At 50.1% G+C, this 19,007-nt stretch overlaps 1 protein-coding gene across 1 annotated transcript in view; it reads right to left on the bottom strand.

The window, feature by feature from the left end:
• Positions 1-227: 227 nt before the first annotated feature.
• The window catches only part of SRRM4 (serine/arginine repetitive matrix 4), a 183,021-nt gene continuing 164,241 nt past the window's right edge, over positions 228-19,007 (bottom strand). The window contains exons 9-14 of the mRNA XM_019649137.1: positions 16,442-16,746; positions 12,501-12,704; positions 9,208-9,318; positions 8,443-8,580; positions 6,488-6,687; positions 228-6,430 (exon numbers count right to left, since the gene is read on the bottom strand). Of these exons, the coding sequence (XP_019504682.1) occupies positions 6,324-6,430; positions 6,488-6,687; positions 8,443-8,580; positions 9,208-9,318; positions 12,501-12,704; positions 16,442-16,746 (1,065 nt within the window). The 3' untranslated portion in view covers positions 228-6,323. The remainder of the gene's footprint in view (positions 6,431-6,487; positions 6,688-8,442; positions 8,581-9,207; positions 9,319-12,500; positions 12,705-16,441; positions 16,747-19,007) is intronic.

Raw genomic sequence — 19,007 nt, 5'->3', positions numbered from 1 at the left:
TTTCCTGCTCTGTAGGAAGGAGATCCCAATACCTACCTCGAAGGGTTGTGGCGAAGACTAAGATAATGCATGGAACATGCAAAGGGAAGGGTTTCCGAAGGTATTCTGTGGATACTGGGGGCAAGGTGACAACATGTGGCATGCAGCCCAGGTGCTCTGTCTCCCTGCCGCCCTCCCCCGCTCCCTCTGCCTCACCCCGTAAAGGACAGAGGACCCTGGGACATGTATGAGAAATCCATACCATGGGATCTTTTATTTGAACAGAGACATGGTTCGTACAGGCTGAAGATTGGAAACCTTGGGAAGGCTCATTTAGCTGTGACCACCAGAAATCAAACAAGCCATGCCCGCCGTGTCACTGGATAGAGGACAGGGTCCCAGGATGCTGGGGACACACAGGAGCTTCTCCCCTCTGATGTAGCTGTTCTGGGCAGAGGCTGGCTACAAAGGCTGAGCCGGGCTGGTGGTGGGTCCCCTGGTTTGGGGTTTTCCAGATGAGAGCTCCAGCCCCTGACATGAAGAAATGGTCTTGGGATGCACCAAGACCCCTAGGCTGATGTGGTAGGTTCTGCTAGGTCCTTGGTCAATGACTGCTTGAGAAAAAGGAATTGGGGGAGAAAAGATACAGCACAAGCAGAGAAGTCCTCACAGCAAGAAAGAGCTCCCCAAGACAGTGTGGGGGCACTGTTGTCAGACAGATCTGAGCTCAAGGGAGCTTGGGCACATCAGTCCCCGCTTCCCGGGCCTCAGTTTTCTCATCTGAGAAATGGCAACATGACCCGTGTCACTGGTTTGTTTGAACAAGTGTACAAAAGATGGCCTGACACAATAAACAGCGGTGAAATCCAGGGCACAGCAAAGCCATTCTGGTCTTTTCTTTGATGACTCTGGGTGGCTGGGTTTGGAGAGACGTTCAAGCGAAATATAGAGGGCTTTCCCTCAGGCCACAAGAGTTATCAAGGGGGCAGCACCTGGAGGGCCCCCTTAGCTGACTGTAGGACTCAGTTGCTGTGACCTCACCCTGCAAATGAAGCCCATGCCGTTTTTTATTTTCTTGCTTAGGAGACACCCTTAAACCTACAGTTAGGAGAGGACACACAACGCAGGACCATTTGTCTTGATGGTTGGCGCTCACGGGCATTAGAGTTAGAACCTGCTCCCTCCACCCTGCCAAGAACACTTAGGCCAAACCCTATTCTACAGATGATAAGACTGAGGCCTGAGACCCGCTCCATTTCATTCAGACAGACACACACAGGCGAGAGACCCACAAAGGAAGGCTGTTCTAATCTCTTTGGCTCAGCTCCTTAGAAGACGAGGCATCGCTTTTGTTGGCCGGAGAAAAGGAATTACAATCTTCTTTCTCTCTCTCTGTCTTTTTTCAAGGAGTTGTGACTTTTTAATAGAAGTTGGTTCGTGCGCAGGCATTTTCTTCCTCAATTAATTTCCATCGAAATGAGGTTTTCCCGGAGATAACCAGTGTTTTAGTTCCATTTGAGCTTAATTTGTATGACTGTAGCCTTCATTTCTGCCAATTCCAATTTGCTGCGTGATTCTAGCTCTCATTACCTGGGCGATCACGCGCCCCTGCTGCAGACTGCCCTACCGAGGCTGGCAGATGGGCCGATTTCCAATAGAAATTCAGGGAAAGGAGTCCCTCTCCTCTCCCAGTGCCACTCAATAAACGGGAAATAAATTATTAAATAAGCCATGTTCTGATGGGGGGGGGTCCCCATCATGGTATTTACAATGCAAAACAACCACCACTGAAAAACAAAACTCAAAAAAACAAAAACAAAAATCAATAGTCATAGACAGAGGGGAGAAGACAGCTTCTCGTCTCATTAGCTCATTGGTACATAAGTGAGAAAAAGAAAGCATTACTTGATCACACTATATCTAGCATCGTTCCAAAGCTGAACTCAGTTGGCCAATGCAGAAGGGCGTGTGTTTTGAGGAATTCTGTGGTTTTTTTTATTTTTTAGGTTTTTTTTATTTATTTTTTTTTTATGAGAAAACTTTTTCTTCAGCTGCGGAGGAAAGCAAGGCAAGATACATACACATGATATTCATGGAAAAGAATACAGCAGAAGAAAAAATGGAAGTGAGACTTGAGAAGAAAAAAAAGTGCTTTCAAACCTTTGGGGGCATCCCGAATTTTGGCCTCTTCAAGCAAAGCCTTTTGGGAAGATGGACTGAGTCAATTGAAGTGATGAGGGGGTGTCGGTTCTTTAAGGCGGAGACCCTTGTGTCTTTCAAACATCTTAATTTTGTTTTGCTTCTGAAAGACGGACATTCCTTCAAAGAAAGGGAAGAAGTAGCGATAGGAATGCAGCCAAACCTGGAAGAATGTTCCTGGGTGGTGGCTTTGAATTAGTTACCTTTTTTCTTAATTAACTAGAGGGAATTCACATATTGCTTTTAGGTGTGAACTCGCACGAGACCCGCCTAAAAATGTTTGAGGCTGTTTTCCTTTTTTGCTTTCCATCTCAGTGAACTCACTCTGTCTTGGAAGAATGGACCAGGCCTCAGGTGAACATTTTGGATTGTACCTCAAAAACTCCTCCACTTCCCAAAGGTGTGAACTTTGGCCCAGAGAAAGGGAGCAATTTGCCCAGGTTCACTCATCCAGGGAATGCAGCAGCAAGGTCCAAGGGCACCACCCTCCTCTCGCATTTTCCATATTGGTTTCTACTGGGTTGTCGGAAAAGTCATGACGCTTTTTTGCAACGAAAACCATAGAAAAAAATACGTCATGACTTTTCCGACAAGCCAGTAAAATTAGTCCTCCCCGTGAGCAGGGGTCAGTCAGGTGGTCTGCTTCATTCTCTGGAAACACAAGGTAAGGAGGGTGAAGGAAGCCGAGAAATAGCGATGCCAGGGGTGGGGGGCTCCGGTTAAGCGAGGTGGCCAGTGCCCCAACAAGAGTTTTAGTTTTGGAGGGAAAAAGAAATCAATAAAGGAAACCCGAGAAACACACCAGGTGAGAGGGAGGGACAAGTGTTTCCCCCCAGGCGGCATTTAAGCAGGCTTCTTGCAAACTTCCCCCAGCGCAGGGGATAGACTCCCTTGCTTGGGTTGCTCCGGCTCGGGCAGGGTCAAGTCACATTGCCAGGGAAATAACGTCTCACCAAACCTATAGCTAGACCAGGCAAGCTGGCCATTTCAAGGCAGTGAATAGTGATTTTGGAAAGGGCAGGCGTCGTCTCCAGCCAGCAGCAGGAAGGCACTGCTAGTTGGTCAGAGGCAGGACTGGGAAAGACCTCCAGCTGGGTCCTGGTTCCCAGGATGGGTTCCAAAATGACCTTCTTGCTGGGAATCTCTGGCTGCTCCTTATACCTTTTCCCCCCCTTAATTTCTGAAATCGCTTGGCTCGCTCTCTCCTGACAGGACAACAAGAGATCACAGAAAAAGACTTTTGTTTTGGGTTTGTGTGTCTCTCTCAGGATGGCTGCTAACCTCGTCACAAAGCAGCGTGTGTCCACCACACAAGGAACAGAGCAGCATCTTGGGGGATGGGGAGAAATTAGCTACAGGAGTCAGAAGCCTGAGTAACTTACATGAAACCAACTAGGTATGCTCAGACAAGCGAGTGCTCCTGCCCACGAATCTATGCCCTGGAGCAAGGGTGAAATCAAGAAGTGCATCTTTTCTTCCCTGTGTCACCTCATTTCTGGCCTTACTCTCATGGTGTGAGCACCTCATCAGCTCCAAGTGCAATCCCACCTGTTTGTTGAACCAGGTGTCATTTTCAACCACCATGGCCTCCCGACCACAAGGTAGCTCTTTCAATAAGGACTAATGGAGCCTCATCAAGAGACATTGGGTGATTTTGCCTTTTGCCTCCTTGCTAACGTCAGACTCCACCCCCCACATAAGCTGTGACTTCACTGTGTCAATTCAGTACTTTAGTTCATAAGCTTCTTGGCTGTTCTCATTTTTCTGATAACCTCAGTGAGGCAGCTGGTGAGCAGGCGCTGGGGCAGAGGCCTGGACCTCACTGACACGGTGGGTGGAGTAATGAACCTTGGGGCTGAAATGTTTCGGGGTCACTTCCAGGAAGTCCTGGGCTTAGAGTTTTGGTGGGTCTTGCCTTCAGGGCAAAGGCCATATCCCTCCCTCACACTCGGCCTTTCAAATCCCATCCATAGAGACACGAGGGGCAAAGAGCAGAGATGCACAAAAATCATTAAAAGTCTCCCCTCCCCCCAACACACGTACAAACACACAATCACACACAACATGTCCATATAAATAAATAAATAGTTGAATACTGCTAATGGTAACTGAGAGATCATATAAATAAATAAATAAACATAAATAAAATAAATAAAAGGTTTGCTTTAGCAGCCCCAGGCAAAACGGTCCCCCAGAGTTGCTTGAGTGAAGGCAGTTTGAACTGGAGGCGCTTCAACCTCTCACTGCTGTCCTGCTAAGGAGGTTCCGTGGCTCCGGGAAGCCTTTGTTTCCATGAGGGGAGGCTGGAGTCCACTCGGGGCGCCCGTGCGGGGAAGAGGGTTATTTACAGTTGCTGTACACGCCCTCCCAGGGCACCTGCCCCCCGGCCTTCTCTGGTGACAGCGTGGCATCCATAAGTCGTGGTGGACGGGGCACAGGCCAGAGGGCATCATGGGAAGGCCTGGTCCTCCACTGCTGCCTGGGCCACCTTGCTCCTCTCTTCTAGCGGAGAAAGGACTTTTGGAGGTTTTAGGGCACTTTCTGGCCCCGCACTGATATGATGGGAAAGATTGGGGAGGGAAGGGTCACTGCTTCCAAGAAAAAGGATGTTTTCCCTGGGGTGTGAGGGATAAAGAATGTTTGGTCCCTGTTTCCCCAAAGCCCCAGTATCCAGAGCTGAGAACTGTCCCCCGCCCCCGCCCTCCATGCCCTGTCCTGCTGCTGTTGCCACCACAAACTTGAAACTCACCCACAAGGTTCTGGAAAGCCAGTCAGCTGGTGAGGGGGATGCCCAAGAGTTTATTTTAAGGATCTTCTCCCTCACACCCCTGTTCTCTGCGCCTTCTGTGGCTGAAGCAGCTGCTGGTATTTTTGTGTTAAGAGATCCACTTACGCTTCCTGCCCAGCCCTTGGCAGGGGGACGGTGGGGTGAGGGCAGAAAAAAAGGTGGGGCTTCCCCAAGCTGACAAGAAACCTTGGGAGCCCAGGCCATGGAGCCTCCAAGACCCCCAGACTCTCTGGGTTTGGGTTTTTCTCCTAAAACCTGAGCTACTGTGCCCCATCCTGGGAAAATTCCTGAGAGGCAAAGGGGGTGGCTTAGGCTGAGGGTGGGTGGGTGCTCAGCTGCAATGGGTAGGTTCCAGGGTGTGGCAGTCGGGGCAGTGGGGAGGGGGCAGACAGGCGCCACCCAGAGGGTAAGGCCAGACTGGCTGGCGCTGGGGACTGGCAGCTGGCCATGGCCCTGGGGAGCGTTCAGCAGATGGTCCCATGGAATTAAGTTGATGCCAGCTTGTGGGGCTGAGGCAAATTTGGGAAGTGGGGCTGTAGACCAAGCTGTCCCGTCTGTCCGCTGTGTCCTTTCTCAGTGAGGCTGCAAGGTCCCTGTGAACAGCCAGGAGGCATTTGGTGGGTGCCATGTGGTGGCCCTTCCACTGCTAGAAACGACTGGGCTCCTTCTCCTGACCCGGCTGAGATATTGGGAGCAGCAGACTGACCTCTTCCTGTTGGTTTCTACATTCATGACCAGAGGCCCTGACTGCCAACTGAAACATTCCTGTCCCCTACTCATATATGTCCCCTCGTCTAGGACTCGAAGAGTCTGCTAGCCTTTGCTCTGGCCTGGCTGGGGAGGTGCAAGGCCTGACCCCCTCTCCTGGAACTGAATTGCCCTTGGTTTCCTCTCATCTCTCTCCCACCCCCACCCCCATGGCGGGAGAGGGGTCCATCCACGTGCAGCTGAGACTGAATGAGGGGAGACTGCGGGCAGGTGTGATGCATCACCGCTGGCTTTCATATGCATCCTGGGAGCAGTGGATTTAGCAGAACCGTCTCCATTTTCCTGGCCAGGCCCAAACTTTGGAGTCATGGACCCACTGCGCCTTACAAAACCTTGAGGTTTTCTGTGCCAACAGAGGGTGGTTCTCTCCCTATGCCCAGGCCTGAGCTGAACCCCAGGGCGGTACTGGTGGAGGCTGAAACCCCCGTACCTTCTTTTCCTCCTCCCCAGAGAAGCACGAAGGACAGGTCCAGGAGCCCTCAATGTCTGTCACCAAGGAGAAGGCAGGGTGGGCAGGAAGTGGGGGAGGATGGCAGAGTTAAAGGTGCCCCCGCCCCCAGGCAGCTGCCTCAAGGGAGGGCCCCCCTGCTCAGCGCCTTGTGCTGGAGTAGCTGTCTGCTGAGCTGTAGCTCCGGCTCCGGCTCCGGCTCCGGCTCCGGCTCCGACTCCGACTCCGACTCCGGCTCCGGCTCCGGGAGCCCAGGCTGGAGCTGCTGCTAGTGCGGGTCCTGCTCCGGCTCCGGCTGTGGCTCCGGCTGTGGCTGCGGCTGTGGCTGCGGCTGCGGCTGCGGCTGCGGCTGCGGCTGCGGCTGCGGCTGCGACTCCGGCTGCGGGAGTAGCTGCGGCTGGCAGAGCGGCTGCTGCTGCTGCTGCTGTACCAAGAGGAGGTGCTGCTGAGGCCGCTGGACGAAGAGGGGCTGGGTCGATAGTAGGGGATGGGGCGTTTCCGGGCGCTGCAGAGACCGAAGGAGCACTCGTGAGGGACAGACAGACTCCTCCCAGCCTCCTCCCAGCCTCAACCCAGGGAGCGCCAGCCTTGTCCCAAGCGACAGCAGTGTCCTTCCATCCCCCAGTCCTACTAGCTGCAAGGGAGAAAATTCTTCCCCTGCACAGTTTGTGAGAACATGAAGGTCTCGGCCTAGTGCTGACAGCAAGTCTTGGAAAGCGATAATTTTCACTTTTTAACGCAGCAAGCCTGGGGCTCAGAGCCTCCAGCTGGCAACAGAATCTACATCTAAACTTTCATGTAGTTTTGTTTTGTTATTTTTACTTTTACTAGAACCTTCTATTTATGGCAAGGGAGGCTGATTTTCCATTGACTGTAGTGTATCAAATTTCCTTTTGACATAAATGTATGGACCTCTAAAAAAAGGCAAATCTATTTAAAGAAAGTTCAGTAAACACTCGTAGGCTTAATAAGCTGACAGGGCAAAAGTGGTGGGTCACTGAAGTTTGGGAAACACGGAAGGGGTTCATCAAGATGGACTGTTTGGGGTCCCCCAACGAAGCCAGGGAACCTTTTGGAAACCAGAGAGCCACTCTTTATCTCAGCCTTCCCCCAAGTCGACCTCAAGAACACGGCTGGTCAAGGCGGTGGGTGTAGGAGTTCCTTCCTGTGTTACCACACCTTATTGTTTGGGGCACAAGTTCGTTTTCCTCCTCCAGGCCATCTCCAGGACACCCACCCCCTCCTCCCTGTGGGTCTCTGGGCCAAGTGGCTGATCCTTGGACGGTGAGTAGGAAAAGCCCAATGGATTGTCGAAGCCAATTTTAGGGCAGCACTCTGCCATTCTCCCAGCTTTCAAGGCCTGAGAAATCTGTGTCCACTCAGACTTCATGTTTGTCTTCTAAGACCTTACCTGTTACAGGAAACCTTGTCGCCTAGTATGACTGACCATTTAGTCCGTAACAATGGCACACAGCTGGTCCCAGTGCTCTGCATTTAAGTTTACAAAGTACATTCACATCTCTTTGTCTCCTTTCATTTCAGACTCATGCTACTCCTGGGCGTTATTTCCTCCAATATTTCAAGGGTAAGAACTGAGGTTTGGGGGAGGAGGGATGAAGCGATTTTTCCCAGGTCACCTGGAAAGTGGCATGGCCAGGATTCCACTCCAAATCCAGCGCTCTCTCCTTTACCCACCTCCAAGTCCCTTCAGCACTTAATCCTGTTTGCCCTCTGCACATCTGGTTCAGGGTTTAATTCCGGATGGTTCTAAGCCTGGAATCGGAGCATGGGAGGCTACAGGGGGAAGTCTGTCCACTGCCCGGCGGCTCCACCCCAGGCAAAGGCTCTGCCCAATGGCTTTGGCCCCCACTCCCCCGCTGGACCTCACTCTCTTCCCCAGCCCCGCCTCCCGGTCCCCAGCTCCAGATCCAAACTCTGGCCACACCCCCTCAGCCATACCCAATTCCTCAAGCTGGCCGCATCCCTTCACCCAGCCACCCACTGAGCCTCTCCCCACCCCGTCCTAGGCCCCGCCTCTACTATCCTGCCCGTTGCAGGCCCCGCAGGGTGGGCTGGGGCTCTGACTTGTCCCCGAGGTTTGGAACGGAAACATAATTTCAGTGGTTGGGAGTGGGGGAGCTGAGCTCCCACAATCCTGAAATCCAACCCCAGGAGGCATAGAAAGAGCCTGAGGCCCGAACGGGTGGGAAGGGAGTGGGAGTGAGGGTGAAGGTGGGCACCCCGGTCCTCCAGGGCTCACCTGGTTATCCTGCGCGCCTCCAGGTGGCTCGGGGAGTCTCTCCGGCGCTTGCGCATGGGCGAGTAGGACCGACGTCTCCGACGGGCTCGCTCGCGCTCCCGCTGCTGCGAGTCCTCACTGTACTTGGGGTCCCGCTCCCTGAAGGGGTGCGGGGGTTACTGGGGAGCTGGGGTTGGCCTGGTTTTACTGTGCGGGTTGTGCGAGAGGGGCAGTCACTTCCCCTCCTTGCCAATGCCCTCTACCCGACCGGGGCAGGCGACCGGTCCCAGAAAAGCAGGAGGGGAAGGGACAAGGACGTGGGGAGAGTGCTTGGGGGTGGGGCCAGGCGTATGCAAGGGGGTCAGCCTTTGAGGGTGGGCATTACAGGGGTGCGGGTGCTGCAGGGGTGATGTGAACGTCACGCGGGGCCTGGTGTGTAAGAATTGAGGGCTCTGAGTATAGGGATGAAGGGTAGTATGGGGTGTGTGACGGGTGGGGATGTGAACGCTAGGGTGTGGCCGTGGGAGCATTTGGGGCGGGAGTACATTAGGACACAAGGATATATGTGGGGCCTCGTTGCCGCTTCAGCTAAAACAAAGGGAACTACAAGGATGTTGACTAATCATCTTATTCCTACTACTCCCGCAGAGCCTGACCTAAGGGAAACAGGGGCGGGGCTTAGGGACGCTCCACAGGGTGAGTCTGGGGGACCGGACCTCAGAGGCGGATCAGGGCGAAGGAGGGGTCCTGGGAGGAAGGGCCGAGTCCGTGGGGCGCGAGCGGTACCTGCTGGGGCTGTAGCGGGAATAGCTAGGGCTGCGGCGGGCTCGAGAGCTCCTGCTAGGCGGGCTCCTCTTGCCAGACTTGGAGGAATAGCTGGGAGAACGCGAGTAGGACCTGGAGGGGGAGGAGACAGTCCCTGAGGAGCCTGCTGAGCTCGGCCGGGGCTGTCCCGGATGTCTAGCGATGTATTCAGCTGGTCTCCAGGGTTTTTTCCTTGTGGCGCAGAAACCAGGCCCTTCCTGGAGAATGAAATCCCCTTCCTTTCGGGTGGTTAATAATGATGTCGACAACTTACTCTTATTCAGCTCTTACTATCCTGGCCACTTATTAGCTGTGTGACCTTGGGCAGGTGATTGCACTTCTCTGGGCCTCTGTGAAATGGGGGTAATAATAGCATGTGCCCTATAGGATTGTAAATTAATTGAGTAAATTAGGGTAAACACTTAGCATATTGGCACACAGCCAGCACACAGGAAATGTGAGCTATGTCGTACCTGTATTATCACATTGAGTATTTTACTCTATGCTAGACACTGAACTAGTGCTTTGTGCACATTATCTCATTTAATCCTCAGCACATCCTGGGTTAGGTACTATTATCAATCCTGTTGTATAGATGGGGAAACAGAGGCACAGACAGGTGCTGTAATTTGCTCAAGGTCACTCACCTGGTAAGGGATTTGAACCCAGGTCTGCTTGGCTACAAAGTGCTCTTGACTACTAGAATCTGTTGTTGTGCATCTTACTAAACCCCTATGCTACTGCCAGGTCTCTTCTCACTCTGCTAATGCTCCCCACTTTTAGAGAACCTATTGCTTTTGTTTCTCCACCAGTTTCCCAGGAACACCTGCCTTTCTTTCTCATCTCCCTCAAGTCAGGCTTTCAAATAATGTTCATCTCATATATGCTGATTATGATCTACTAGTGGTGACTGCTGGAGTTGAGAGGGATTATATGGCTATGTTTGTGTTCAGTGGGAAAGAGTGCTGTGATGGACTAGTGATGTCTGCTGTGGCCCCATGAATGGGTAGTGGGGATACCCTCTCATTTTCTGTCTTTGCCAGCTTTCTTTTACAGGAACGCTCACGTTTTCTCATCTAGTCTTTTTGGTTTGAAAAGAAGGCTTGCTATGTATGTCTTGCCCTTACCGAGATATTCTCTAGTTCCTGCCTGCTATCTTAGACAATCATAATAATCATGCCCCTTAAATACTGCTCTGGGGTTCTGTTCGGACATGCTGTCCGGGGTGATGTAAAAAGTGTGGGTAAGGAATAGCTCCTCCAATCTCAGTGCCCTGGGATAGTGTCCAGCTGTGGCCCCTGGAAAATTTGCTGTTGTCAACTTGCTGTTTGGCTATGCATTGAGAAATGTTATAAGAAAGAGTCAAGGGGCCCGCCGAGTGGCTCAGTCGGTTAAGAGTGCGAGCTCTGAGCAACATGGTCGCTGGTTCGATTCCCACATGGGCCAGTGAGCTGCACCTGAGCTGAACTGCTGCTAAGCTGCCAACAGGTGGCAGGATGGCTCACTGGTGGGAGCACATGCTCTTAGCAACAAGGTTTTCGGTTCGACTCCCACATGGGATGGTGGGTTATGCCCATCTGCAACTAAGATTGAATACAGCACCTTGAGCTGAGTGTCTGCGAGCTGCCAATGGGCAGCTGGATGGTGACTGGACTTAGAGCTGAGCTAGCTGTGCCCTCCACAAAAAATTGAAGGACAACAACTTGGCTGTTCCCCTTCCCCAATTCCCCAACAATGTTCCCCTCCCCCAATTCCCCAATAAAATCTTAAAAAAAAAAAGAGTCAAGATGAAACATACTCTGGACACTCTGAAAGGATGTCAGGCATTTCCATCCACTATACCACATAATGTCTTTTTTTCTGTGGAGTGATATGAGTTCTTTTTCATAGGCTTAAAATCAGAAATAACTGATATTCTGAGTAACTCATTCAATTATTTTTTGTTGATAATGTCACAATAAATGGAGCAATTTCTCTTTTTGCTTTTTCTGCCAGGGAGCTCATTTGCAGCCTACCTCCATAGCAACTATACAGAATGGACATGTCTTTGGGGCTTAACCTTTCTCATGACTTAATTTTATTTCTCTCCTTAATTTTCCTTTTCATTCTGATTTGTTCTTCTTTTATGTCACTCTATCATGTTGAATATTCCTATGGGCTACCTTGTCTCCTTTTTTTTTGAATGAACTGGTCTTGAAGTAACCAACTAGGTAAGCAACTGTTTTTTAATTATACTGGGAGGTGCCAAAAAGTGTACACACACGATTTGTATTTATCTTTTGTTATCAGTATATATTGAGTATTACAATTTTAATACAGTTTTTTTCCTTTCTTCAAATGTGTATACCTTTCTTGGGGCACCCTCTGTATGGCTGCAAAAGAGAAACAGTAGGGCTGCTGTTGGGAATTCATGTTTGTAGAAGGAAGCTGGACTCCAGGAAGCCATGAGTTGATTAAAATGGATGGAATCCTCCAATTCCTGAGGTCTTGTGTCTGTGTATTCTGCTACATAATTATTCCACATGAGAAAATGAAGCAATTACCAATCGCTATTGTAACTGCGTGTTAGAATGCAAAAATAGGCACAATTCTTCTTCTTCTTGTATCCATGCCCCTTGAAATGTGACTTTCCATCTCCTCCCACTAAGAGGAGTACGCCTTGCATCTGGATTAGTCTTCGTAATTAGCTATGGCTAATAAAATGGCAGAAGGGATGTCACGTCCATTCCAAGCCTAGGCCTTAAGAGGCCTTGCATATTCCTCTCTCTCTTGGAACCCTGCCGTCACCCTGTGAAGAAGCCCAGACAAGCCTGCTGGACCAGGAAGAGAGATCACATGGAGAGATGAGTCAGCTGTGGGCATCCAAACCAGCCAGCCCCCAGCTGATGGAAAACATATGCACGAGCCCAAGAGAGGATGGAAGAACCATCTAGCTGAGACTTCCCCAAATTGCTGATCCTTTGAATCAGGAGTTCAATAAATACTTGTTTAAGGATGCTAATTTTTTAAGCAGCAGAATCTAATTGACACACATATGAGCTCATCTTCACGCAATGTTCCAACAGCTCATTGCTGTTGTTTTCATTTTGCAGATGAAACCCAGAGAGATTAACGGGGGACCAAGGCCACCAGCTTGTAAAGGGTAAACAGGCATTCAAACTCAAGTCTGCCTGACTCCTGTCCCTCATGGGTCAAAACAAAGCACATCTCTGGTTTACCTTAACAGCTCCCTAAGGAGGAAAGTGCTACAGAGCCAAGGTCAAAACCACACTCACCTTTTCCCAGAGGAGATGGATCGGCTCCGGGTGTACCTGGGGGAGGCCCTGGGGTTTGGGGAGCGGGAGGAGTGACTGGAGGAGCGGGTGCTGGCATAGGAGGAGCTGCGGGAGCACCCTCTCATGGGGGAGTTCCGAGCTGTGGAGGGGACCAAGTCGGACTTCTTCACCTCGGCACATTCCAGACACGGTGACTGAAATCCCCTGTGGGAGAGGAGAAAATCTGTTAGCACTGGCCAGCCTGCTGGTCTGGGGGCGTCACCGCCCTGCCTTTGCCTAGGCTGTGGTGCTCTCTGAACCCTCTTTCCACCTTTTCCATCCTACCTCTGGGAAGACTTCCCCAGTCACAGATTTGGAGGAGTAGAGAGAGAGTGGGTCACATGCCCCGGGGGCGCTTCAGAGTCCTTAGGTCATCGGGCAGGGGTGTGACAGTAAATAACATCAAATCGCATGCTGAGAGATTTATTCCCTTTCGAGTCTTTTCCAGTCCCTTGTATTCCCAGGCTGCCTAGAGACATGCTGGGGTGGTGTTGGGTTCTCAGTCCGGACATGTTCATTTGGATTGGGCCAAGGGTCAAGTTCAAATCATGTTAATATGGCTTCAAGGCTCATCGTGACACGGCCTCCGCTCACTCCTCCAGGCTCAGCTCTCGGCACTTTTCTCCTTGACTGCAGTCATAGCGGACTACTCACGCCTCCTGGAATACCCCTATTCCTCCCTCGTCTCCAGGCCTTCGAACAGTCCCACTTCCTGGAAAAGTTCTTTCCTCCTCTCTTCGCCTGACGACTCCTACTCATGGTTCAGGCTTTAGTTTGACCTTTTCTTTTCAGGGAAGCCTTCCTTGACACCCGCAAACTCTTGTTGGGTGACCCCAGCCCTTATGCCTTCCTGATCCCTAGAAGACTTCACTTGGTCTCATCATGATCTCTTCCTCCTCCAGATGCTGAGCAATTTGGGGACAGGACTTTCCAGACGCTGTGTCCCAGCACTTAGGACAAAGCCTGATTTATGTCCTACGTCATCAAGAAATAGCTGCGGAGTAAACAGTTTGAGCCTCTAGTGTCCTGGGCGCTTCACAAGCGTGATCTCCTTTAGTCCTCCCAAGGATCTCAAGAAGCTGGCACTGTTATTATCCCCAGCTTACAGGGAGGACTCGGAAGGGTTAGGGTATTTGTTCAGATTCCCAAACCCGGATCTGTCCTTTCCGAAACCCATGCCCCTGCCATCTCGCCAGCCCCCTACCTCACTGACTATGGTTCCCCTGACTTAGAGCTGATACCTCTCCCACTCAGCCCGCTGCTCAGAGCTGACGTGGCATAAATAGTCATGGATTTAAAGGCCATTTATATCTCAAAGTGAAAGGCTAGGTCTAAATTATTTAGTCTGGCTGTCCACGTAAATTAAGCTTTAACTCCAGCTCTGGGGACAGATCTGTGCTCCAATACAGGTGTTGGTCCTCATGAACTGAGTTTCTCAACTACTCTCAGCCTCAGTTTCCCCCATCAGCTAAAAAGGGGTTATAATAGCACCTATCTATCCCGTAAAGGTTTTATGAGGAGTTAAGGAAGATTATTCACGGGAAAGCACTTGGCATAGTACCTAGCATAGAGTTAGGGCTTCAGAATTATTCGCTGCCATTATTATTGTTATCGTTATGCTCAGGATTTTTGGCATCATAGCAGTAGATCAGTAAACACGTGTCCTCTCTCTCTCCCGTCTGGGAACGTCACTGCCTGTTCTTGGAGACACTGACATTTGCTGTGACCCAGCCCCGGCTCCCAGCCAAGCCTGGGTGTGAACAGAGGTCAGGGATATCCTGAGGCAGGCAAACCAGGGGCCAGGTCTATGTGCAGAGATGCCAAGCTGTGTGTCCAGAACTGAAGTGGCTATGCGTTGGGGACAAAGGGTGCTCTGTCCTTGAAGAAGCAGTGAACCGCGTCAACGCCAAGGCTTTGGCTATCTTTCGGAAACCTTGGCCGCTGTGAACAAAAGCAGACTCCCAGCCCCAGACGAAGGAAGACCCCACCGTGGGTGTGGCAGAGTGCACCAGAAACCTTTTCCCAGCTGTCCTGCATCTTTGCATCTACCCCGCTAATTACACGCTCCTGAGGGGAAGGACCAGCCATTTTTGTATCTCCAGCACCAGGCCCGTGTCTGACATATAGAAGTGCCTGGTAACCAGCTGAGGGACCAGTAACTGAATGAAGGGTGCCGAGTAAGTGACCAGCAAGTTGAAGCCGCTATCACTGTGACACCTCCTCAGTGATTAGCAGATTTCTTGAGTGAGAGAGTCAGGGGCTGATGAAGTAACAGAATTACAACTGCATGGAAGCATTGTCTGCAGAAAAACTGCATCTAGCATGAGATGGGCAGAAAAGTTAAATCCCAATGTTCTATGACAGCTTGATCTCCCTTAGCCTAAAATTGTCCCCTGGGGGATATATATATATATATATATATATATATATATATATATATATATAGGGTTCCTTTAAGAAAGGAAAAAACTGTATTAAAATTATAATACTCAAAGCTGAATACAAGTCACGTTTGACTTCCACAAGAGGTGCTCAAAGTCATTACCATCAGCATAATTTTAATATAGTTTTTCCCTTTCTTAAAATGTGTATACATTTTTTATACTTTCCACATGCACTGCCTCCCCCACTATCAGCATCCCTCACCAGAGTGGGACATTTGTCACAACTAATGAACCTATACTGACACATCATTGTCACCCAGAGTCCATAGTTTACATTAGGATTCACCCTTGGTGTTGTCCATTCTATGTGTTTGGACAAATGTATAATATGTACCACCATTGTAATATTGTAAAGAATAGTTTCACTGCCCTAAAACCGCCCCCGTCCTCTGCCTATCCACCCTCCAATCCCTGGAAAGCACTGATCTTTTTACTGTCTCCCCAGTTTTGCCTTTTCCAGGTTGTCATGGAGTTGGAATCATACAGTATGTAGCGTTTTCAGATTGGTTTCTTTCACTTAGTCATATACATTTTTCTGCTTGTCTTTTCATGGCTCCATAGCTTATTTCTTTTTTTTAACGCTAATATTCCATTGTCTGGATGTATCACAGTTTATCCGTTCACACACTGAAAGGACATCTGTGTTGCTTCCAAGTTTTGCCAGTTATGAATAAAGCTGTTATAAAAACATCTGTGTGCAGGTTTTTGTATGGACACACATTTTTGGTGCATTTTGGTAAATACTGTGGTATATTTTTAAAAGACGGTGACTTACAGATGAATTTAATGTTAGGCTTTCTTCTGAGATTAGTGGTAAAACTGACATCTGTTTCTTTTTCCTGCCCAGCCTCCATCCCTCCTCCTGATATCATCGCTACCCTGCCTTTTCCTCCGGAGAATCAGACCTCCCCCAGCCTTAGTGAACATGGGAAGGCTCTACTCATGAGTCCTGAGGGTGGCATGTGACAAATTCTAAGAACACAGCATCTCCTGGGCCAGAGTGATTGGGCCAGTGTGGGCAAATGACCCAAGCTGGGCCACGCAGAGCCAATGAGCACCTGCCCTGATATTTTGCTGAAATTTGGGGAAAGAGGCATTTTCCTTCCATTGGCTGGCTAAACACACAGAATGTTAGCTGGATGGCATATTCGCCCGCGCTTTGGGAGGGTCTGCTTGAGCATGAAGGCAACAGAGGAGGGAGCAGAGCCAAGAGAAGTAATGAGAAAGACAGATTTCCAGGGATGTACTGATATTTTTTTGAGCCCCTGGATGCAGCCATATCTGAAGCTGAATATCCTTGGATTTTTCAAAAATTATGCCAGATCGAGTTGACGTTTCTCTCTCTTGCAAATAAAAGACTCCTGGGTGGGGGCCTGGTGGGCGGTGCAGGGCAAAGGATGAAAGCCTGAGATGGCAGCGCTAAGGCGGGACCCCCTCCCTGCACCCAGGTACACTGACCTTGACTCTCTGCCCCTGCTGGTGGGGGAGAGGTTCTCCAAGGTGGTCCCCTTGTTCTGGGGTGAGGAGGTGGTGAAGGAGTTCCCTGAATCAGAGGTGTTGCCACTGTGGAGATCCCGGCTCTTGCCTAGGCCCCCACTGGGGCTCGCTTTCTCCTGACCCCGCGATCTGGCTGAGCTGATTTGCGTGGAGGGTGGCGAGGAGGTGTCATTGCCTGAGTCATACTCCTGGGAGCGTCCTCGGGATGTGGCGAGCGGGCTGGCTGTTTTGGTAAAGAGGTCAGCAGCAGACCCCGACCCAGTGATCTGAAAGCAAAAACACCCGTTGGACGCTGCTGAGCGCTGGGCCTGTGGGCTGTGTCTAAATAACCAAGAAATGTTTACCGTCATGATGCACTGTAACGAAAGGAAAGAGAGAGAGAGAGGAAAGAAGAGACGCCAAAAAACAAAAGCACAAATTCCTGAAAGAATACCACAGAAAGGAGAGTCTCTTTCTTTTTTTTTTTTTTTTACCCCCTGCTAGGATAACTGGAAGATTTAGGTATCATGCAGAGAAAAGGCATGCGATCCAGATTAAATAAAAGAAAAAGGAAATTATACAAAATTTAATTGCTCATGAATTAACTCAAACCAAAGAGACAACTTAATAGGAGGGGGAGGGGTGTAAACACCCTGAACCTAAAACAATAATAAAAATAAAGGAAGGGGAAGGGGAAAAAGAAATGGGGCTATGGGCCTGAAAAATATATATATATGTATATCTTGGAACTTAAAAAAAAGAAAAACAAAAAAAAGGAGGTAAAGTAAAAATTTTAAACTTCAACCAAATCCTCAATGAATTGGATTTTTTTCTTTAAAATAAAAAGTTGCCTGAGTAGAACCCTAAACAAATATCACAGGGGGGAAAAGAAATGAAATAAAGATGTGTTGTTGTTGTTGTTTACATATAAGGTCAAGGTCACAAAATGACATTTGAGCAGTTTTCAACAAAAAGGGAAAAGTAAGGGGAGGGGACAAAAAAAAATGGAAGTCAAATCGTCTGACTGAAAACAAACAAACAAAAAGCTCTCTACGGCTATTTGTGCGTGTCCTTTTCCCCCTGGAGAAGGTAGCTAAGGCTCTCGAGTGGCTTCTAATAAATTCTCTCATGTCTTTGCGGATTATATCCACTTACCAAGCAAGAACTCCTCCTTTAGTAGGTAGGTAAGGTGTAAGAGAAAGGGAAGAGCGGGCAACGTGAGTCCATCGTTAGAGTCGCAAATGACAAGAAAAAACACACACCTTTCTGCACATCCTCACACTTGGCCCTGAACTTCGAGTTTGTTTTTTTTTTGGCTTTTCAGTGTCCTGGACAGGGGAGGCCTCAGTGCTGTTTGGTTTTCTCAGCAAGGGGACCTCAAGCCATCAACACTAACCTCCTGTCAGTCCCTTAATGCCCACTTCAGATCAAGAAACCCTTGCTGCAAGTGCAAACGGTGGTGGGGCGGGGCGGGTGTTTGCATCTGTCTAGGTGTCTAGATCAAGGGGACACAGGGAGGGTGTGCTTGCAACGAAGGGCTTTGGGAGGGGCTTGGAGATTTGGCTTTGGGGCGACTGGGAAGAAGGCAGGGTTCCCAGACTCCTGCTTGGGGCTGACCTAGGACGGAAGGAGTCAAGGAAGGGAAGGCAGTGGTGTGTTTAGAAGTACAAAGGATGGTTTTCTTTAAACATCCAGACCTGCCTCACAGGCTAGTATGACACAGTGAGTTTGGGTCTGGCCCCCACCAACAGTACCATGCTTATTTAGGTGTAGGCCAGAGGGCCCCCTGCCCTGGTCCTCTTCCAGCCATCACCATTTCCAGGGGGCCAGAAACATGGGGGGCCAAGATGGCACTACCTGGAAACCACCTCCCCGAGACTGCTCTCTGGGTACCTGAGGTCCCAGAATTCTGTTTAAAAGGCCCCTGAGCCCCCTCCAGGGTCTCTGCAGGCTTGTCCATGGATCTGTCCTCCCAGGGACGGATCATGCTTCAAGGGTGCACGCTCCTAGATCCAAGGGTGGCTCTTTGGACAGCGCTTGGCTGTTCAGGCTGAGGTGTCCACATGCATGTGTGGGAGGCCCATCATGGTGCTGGCTGGTGCAAAAGGTGAGCGGAGACAGGGAGCGGCCAGGGCCCCAGGTAGGCCCTCCCCACACTGCCATGTTGTGGCCTCGCATTCTGAGGGGTCCGAGATTCTAAATTTAAATCTGACTTTTCAGACAGTTTGGAAGGTATGCTCGCCTAGATAGGAGGACATACTTCATTTAAGTTTGCTAGCTTGATTTGTAAACAGTTAGACATGCGTATGTGGGCTTCCTGTCTACACTTGCCCAGGGCCCCACAAATAGTAATGCAGGCCTTACCCTCCAGAACCTGCCTCCTCCCCACTCGATTCCATGCACCTTGGGCCTAAAGGAGGGGGATTTGGGGGGCTTTCTTGTGTTTTTTTTTTTTCCAGCTGAGCCATCCTGCCACCTGTTGGCAGCTCAGTGGCAGCTCAGCTCGGGCCGGGCATCGAACCGCTGTTGCTCAGAGCTCGCACTCTTG

The sequence above is a fragment of the Hipposideros armiger genome, unplaced genomic scaffold (assembly GCF_001890085.2).
Source record: "Hipposideros armiger isolate ML-2016 unplaced genomic scaffold, ASM189008v1 scaffold_129, whole genome shotgun sequence".
NCBI classification, from domain to species: Eukaryota; Metazoa; Chordata; class Mammalia; order Chiroptera; family Hipposideridae; genus Hipposideros; species Hipposideros armiger.
This window is presented reverse-complemented; position numbering and strand designations above follow the sequence as displayed.